Consider the following 6,530-nt stretch of genomic DNA (forward strand, 5'->3'; position numbering starts at 1 on the left):
TACCTACACACACTGTTCACTGTCACGCCGTGACCATCTTATATATACCAGTCCACCCCCCAATCTAGTAAATGCTAGAGCACTCCCGAAGGAACAAGATAGTTCTAGAAACGTGGCGTGACACGTGACCTCGCTGACGCAACAATTACTTGGTGTCATGTGTTGAACATTTACTGAAGATGTGACATGTTAATGATGCCACATGTTGAACATTTACTCAGGGTGTTACTTGTTAATGTGTTGAACATTTACTCAGGGTGTTACTTGGTGTCATGTGTTGAACATTTACTCAGGGTGTTACTTGGTGTCATGTGTTGAACATTTACTGAAGATGTGACATGTTAATGATGTTAGGGTTTGAACATTTACTCTAGGCATGACATATCAGTGGTGTAGGATGTTGGATTTTGTGTTAATAAATCTGGATTTCACACCATATTCATGATGTTAATAATTATGAGGAATTCCAATGCAAAAATCCAGGGTTTGATTCCTCATAGTGGACACTGCAACAGCCCACTGTGGTTTTGCACTAAAACAAACACTGGATCTATCAAGTTATTACTTTAGTATGACAGTATATATAAACAGGTACTAAACAGTGCAACTATAATTATGGAACTTAGATTGGACCAAACTGGTATCAAGTCAAGTGTGGAAGAATTTGGTATACTCTTGGAGTTGTGAGAAAGTAAGAGTGGACAATTACAGTTAATTGTGTTTATTAAATCATCCAAGTTGTTTGGCTAGACTTTTGGTGTATGAAACTTTTGGGAAATAAGCGTAGTTTCAAACGATACCCATTGATTTAAATTTCTGTGTAACTTGTACACGTGCTTTTAATCTTTAGTGAGAAGGATGGGGGGGGGGGAAGAGATCAGTAGCTAGAAGAGCCCCACCTATTCACATTTGTAGTTAGGTAGCAATTAGTCAAAGAATTATGGTTTTTCCTTAAGTAATTGTGATTTCCAAGTAATTCTATAGGGATCCACGTGGACCCTATACAAATAATTATGGCTCTCATTGTATTAAATCTGTCTGGTAACCTTACTTGGAAAGTAATCAAGGATTAGAATTTTTTTTTAAATGTCTCTAAATAAGTTTTCTATATTTGCAATGGCTTGAACTCTCACAAGGTTTATATCTGTTAAATGTCTGGTATTTATCCAGATATTTTTATAACATAATACTTGTTACGGGAACATTTAGGGAATTTAAGGTATATATATATATAGGTCATTTTAAGGTGAAGTTCATGCAAGTACCAGAATCACAGTTATTGATTACGGTAGTTGTATTAGTACTTGTCATATACTTTTTATAAGTTAATACCTGAATTATAACCATTTTGTACCCCATTTTTTTTCCTTCTAAAATTTATCTGATGGCTTCAGAACTTCAAAGTACAGATACTAGTGCCCTTTCATTGTGCAAGTTTCAATTTCATTATTGCTAATGATAGAAATGTTTGTTTTTTCAGCACCAGAAATACTTCATTATGAACCAATTTCGTTAGCCACAGATATGTGGTAAGTATTGAACCAATTTCTGTGATTTATTTTATTTTGTTACCATCAGATAAAAATAAGACATAAAGTTACTATCTTTATTAACGAGCAAATTAAAAAAAAAGAAACCCTAACAGTGTATAGCACTAGGTGGCAGCACATTCTTGGCATTCCTCTCTTCCTTAATCTTAAATGTTTACAAGTTTTTATATCTATTTTATAAGTCTAGTATTCTGACTTTTCATTTTAAAGAGGTGGAAGCTGTTTTTTTCTATTGTTTAATTTATGTTTGTGTTTTTTAGTTGAATGTAAGATATCTGAATGGTTGATAAAAAAAAAAAAGTGTCTTTAGAAGTCATGTTTTTATTGTTCTTTATTTTTCAGGAGCATAGGTGTCCTTGCCTATGTTCTTCTTTCAGGTCATACCCCTTTTGGTGGAGAGACTAAGCAAGAGACTTTTTGGAATGTTACCAGTGGTACACTAGAGTTTCCAGAAGATTTATTTGGGGGGGTGTCAAAAGATGCTAAAGATTTCATTCAGAGTTTACTGATCATGGAACCAAAGTAAGCTTTAGAAACCGGATACTTTTTTCATTGTGTTGTTCAGTAAAATTAATGTGTGTTAATGTCAAGATCATGATCTGTTAGCTTAAAATTAAAATTAGTGTAGATTGAAATTCCCCCTTAAAACATGGCATTTTTAAGTTGCTTTGAAGAGGTTTGAGTCATTCTTTGGCAAGTTGACTGATACAGGTGGCGGAATACATCTACGTTTGGGTGGACACTGATGATTGAGATACTTTATTTTCTATGTTAATTATAGCCATTCATTTCAAAACTGAAACAGTAACATTCCATGATAGTTATACACAAATCCCCCATTCAAAGGAGTTCTTTGTTACTGGGTAAAAATTTTTTGGGGGGGGGTACATGCCCCTCAGTTTCACTAACTATGTTGACCGGTGCTTGTTTAAACTGACCTAGGAGTTTTATCTAATTTAATTTTATGTAGAAAGATTAGTTTATTTGTTGTCAAGCACAAAGCTACATTATAGGCTGTCTGTGCTGTGCTCACCATGAATACCAAAATTTGAGTTTTAGTGTTATTAACTCTCGAGGTTACCACTGGAAGCAGAAAATTAAGTTTTTTTTTCATTATCCTTTATTTGAGTTTAAAGATTTTTTAATTTTGTATATGTTTAGAAGTTGTCAATAATAATTTAAAGATAAAAATATAAGCAAAGATGAAACAGGCAGAAACTGTCTAGTTCAGAGTGACGCCTGGAGAGAATAACTTGTAGGGCTAATCTACAAAAGGTTGTTTATTGAAAATTGAGTTTTGAACTTTGAGCTTTTACACAATCACCAATGATTTTTTTTTAATAGTTGTTGCTTATTTCACTTTTGATTGTGCATCGCGAATTCTCTGCTGAAATCATCAATAAAATGATACAAGTTCTTAGCTTTGTTTTTTGGTGGTTTGTGTAAATTGTTTTTAATTTAATAAGAAAGATACGTGAGTTGCTAGAAAGTACAACTTAAGAAGCTATCACTGATAGAAATAGTTTCTCTTCATGATATATAAGCAACAGTATATCATTTGATTTCGATACAAGTAAACTTTTGGCTGGAGATCAAGTTTCTTGCTAAAATAGTGAGAGAGAGGCAATATCTGTTAAAGTGGTCGGGCATATAGTTGGATATAGAATAGTTGTAGTAATGGAAAAATATATAAACGAAACTAAATAGGCCCTTTGCATCTTTTAGTGAGAGGATGACAGCCAAAGAGTGTCTTCATCATTCCTGGATCAAATCCTTTTGTGACAAGGAAGATCCTCAGAGAGACATACCAAATATAAGATTGTCCACCACGAATGAGTTCAATGCCGAGGTCTCCGTTGTCTCGGTAGAAGTAGCCGAAGAACTTACCAGTAGTCCAGAAGTTATCCCACTCTTGCAACAGTCTGTAGAGGCTGTATCTGTAGACGTTGTAGATGGGACGTTTCAGTGCCAGACACAGTTGCTTCCAGTGGATCACCACCAGTGTAATGGAACCATAAAGAAAGAAGTGAAATCATCTTCTGATAAATCTCGTACGTCTTTTGCTAGCTTAACTCCCACAAGTAGTAGTACAGTTGTCTCTGAGATGAAGGTTGACTATGAATCACTAAATTTGGGTAAATCTATCATTTTTGGAGATGAAAGGATGAATGTTGTGTACTGAAATGTTTATTTTCAACTTTGAGGTTATCATGATTGTATTACACTTGTTTAAAAAGATTGGCCACCTTCCAGTTTTGTTGGTTTTGGCAGTTAGTGATTAGTTCTTTACCTGATGGAAAAACTACTGCAAATGAAAGTGCTAGTATGATTGAGGTAGATGTTTTTGTTTCTGGGTGCTAGCATGATTGAGGTAGATGTTTTGTTTCTGGGTGCTAGTATGATTGAGGTAGATATTTTTTGGGTTTTTTTCTGGGTGCTAGCATGATTGAGGTAAGATTTCTTTTTTTCTGGGTGCTAGCACGAATCAGTAGATTGAGATTTGTATATGCTTTTATGATTGAAACAGTTTTCGAGGTGGTGATATAACTGAAGAAAGAGAATTTAGTCATATATTTTAGCATAATGTTGGCTGGTGATAGTCATAAATGTAACCAGCTTGTCTTGTCATCATATTTGAGCTGGGTCTTGAAGAAAATATGACAAGAAATGCTGTTGAACTTTTCACGTGTGTGTGTGTGTGTGTGTGTAAAACAATTAAGGGACCAATGTCTTCGTATAAAAAAAAAACATGAACAAACTAGATAATATCATTTAAGTTACATCTGAATGATATTATATTATGATTATAAGTTGTTTTTTAACAAAGTATATCCATTTTCAATAGATATTTAATATCCTTTGAGCAGCCAAGCAAATTACTTTAAATGTTAATATTTTGTAATACATGTTTATTCTTGTCTTCCTTTGCATTCATCAAGCACAAAGTTCTGCCAGACACGTGTATTTAGTTTTAGTGTAAATATTTTGTAAATAATATTAGTAGAAGTCTTCTCGAGTAATAATAAATGTAACGTAATGAGAGCAAGAATGGTCCCTGTCCGTTTGCTACTTTACTGAAATATGTATTATCTAAAGTAGCGTTTATAACGTATTGTAGCCTTATATTTATCAATTTATAAAGTGTAAAAAAAAACAAAAACAATGTCTGAAGCAGTTTATTTATTTTAGATAACACTCTCTGATTTGTTTGTGTTGTAATCATTTGATTTTGTAGTTGCACACTTTGTATAAAGTACATTTGTAAGTACTCCGTGTTTTCACAAATAAAAGATTCTGGGTTGAAGATTTTCACTTGACGTCTCTTTCTACGCTTGCAGACTATAAAACATATAATTCACAAATTTAATTATTTCTGCAGAATAAGAAATAAAGATAAGGTTTGACAATCTCTCCTGTCACTTTTCACCTTGTTCACGTAATCACCGATAGTTGGTGGCATATCCTTTCTGGCTAAACCTGTAATTTGTTTGTGATGGGGGTTAAGAAGAGAAGGAAATACAATACTGTAATTACATGAATTTTTTTAAAGGCGTTACTATTGGTTTTACCATTTGAAACATGTGGTGCTTTTACGTAGTCTTTTTTTGTTGTTTTTGTTCAAACTCCACTGCTGTTTAGGAGTTTTTATTTGTAAAAACAGAGTATAGGAAAGTTGAATTAGGGGTTATTATAGTAAAGTGTACTTAAGATGAAAAGGTAAAACGTGTACTTTGGAATCTTGAATAGCAGGGTACTTTGAACAAAACTAAAATAGCAAACACCACTTCAATGGAACTGATAAATATAAAGTTGATAAGAAAATTGTAACCATCAAACTTCTGTTGGTGGAATACCTCTTTAGTAACATCATTTACAAGGTCCACAAAAAATAGTTTTGGCTACATACTCCAATTTAGTATATTGTACAGATAGGAGGTAAATATACAGAAAATACTGTTAAACGTTTATTAAGTGTATTTGAGGTAGAATAACGAAAAAGGTTTTAGTACCAACAGTATTTTCAAAAAGTTTCATTGTTTACAGTATAAATTGTATTTTCAAAACTTGTCTTAATAGAAAAAACTTGGATTATTTATGTTTTTCTTAAATCCAATTTCGTTAACTGAGAGAAAAGTGGATCTTTTTATTTTTACTTGAAGAAAGTTTAAAAGAGTAATCAACTGTTCTGTATCGATATTAATGGCACAAAGTGGGAAACTAAACGCCCTCTTGTGATATTCCAGTCCCTTCACCACGAAAATAATTTCAATAAAATTTTATTTCACAATAAGAATTACCTTCGATTTGTCATATTATAATCAGGTAGTTATTTTATTACTACTGTTAAATTGTTTTCAGCGTATAATTGTTAGAATTGTAACATTGGAAAATATTAAGTTTAAATAATATTTTATAATTATACTAGATGGCAGTACCGGTGCTCCCAACACTCTGGAATGCGATCACAGAATGAAAAATATATGTCGTTGAGTCTTTCCATTTAGGTCCATATATAGATGGAGTTAAAACAACTGGAAATTTCCTTATTTTATTTTTTTATTAAGAAGGACTATCGAAAATGTTTGGCAAATTAGTTAAAATTATGATATAAGTGGTACAAAATAACTATTACATAACACAAAACAAACTACTAATATGTTATATTCTAGCTGGCCTGGTATTGGGTGAAAGGCCTCGTCGACATTTGATATTGCATATATAGCGTGGTTGAAATACTACCACCCTGAGTAAATGTTCAGCACCTGGCATCATTAACAAGTAACACCCTGAGCAAATGTTCAACACCTGACACATTAACAAGTAACACCCTGAGTAAATGTTCAACACATGGCATCATTAACAAGTAACATCCCAAGTATATGTTCAGCACATGGCATCATTAACAAGTAACACCCTGAGCAAATGTTCAACACCTGACACATTAACAAGTAACACCCTGAGTAAATGTTCAACACATGG

The 6,530-nt window shown here is 32.9% G+C and overlaps 1 protein-coding gene across 1 annotated transcript in view; it reads left to right on the forward strand.

The window, feature by feature from the left end:
• The window catches only part of LOC106462401 (serine/threonine-protein kinase 17B-like), a 46,029-nt gene extending 41,167 nt beyond the window's left edge, over positions 1-4,862 (forward strand). Inside the window, exons 6-8 of the mRNA XM_013922327.2 lie at positions 1,481-1,529; positions 1,893-2,072; positions 3,276-4,862. Coding sequence (XP_013777781.1) covers positions 1,481-1,529; positions 1,893-2,072; positions 3,276-3,732 — 686 coding nt within the window. The 3' untranslated portion in view covers positions 3,733-4,862. The remainder of the gene's footprint in view (positions 1-1,480; positions 1,530-1,892; positions 2,073-3,275) is intronic.
• The last annotated feature ends 1,668 nt before the right edge of the window (positions 4,863-6,530 follow it).

This window comes from Limulus polyphemus, unplaced genomic scaffold (assembly GCF_000517525.1).
Source record: "Limulus polyphemus unplaced genomic scaffold, Limulus_polyphemus-2.1.2 Scaffold1157, whole genome shotgun sequence".
Classification (NCBI taxonomy): Eukaryota; Metazoa; Arthropoda; class Merostomata; order Xiphosura; family Limulidae; genus Limulus; species Limulus polyphemus.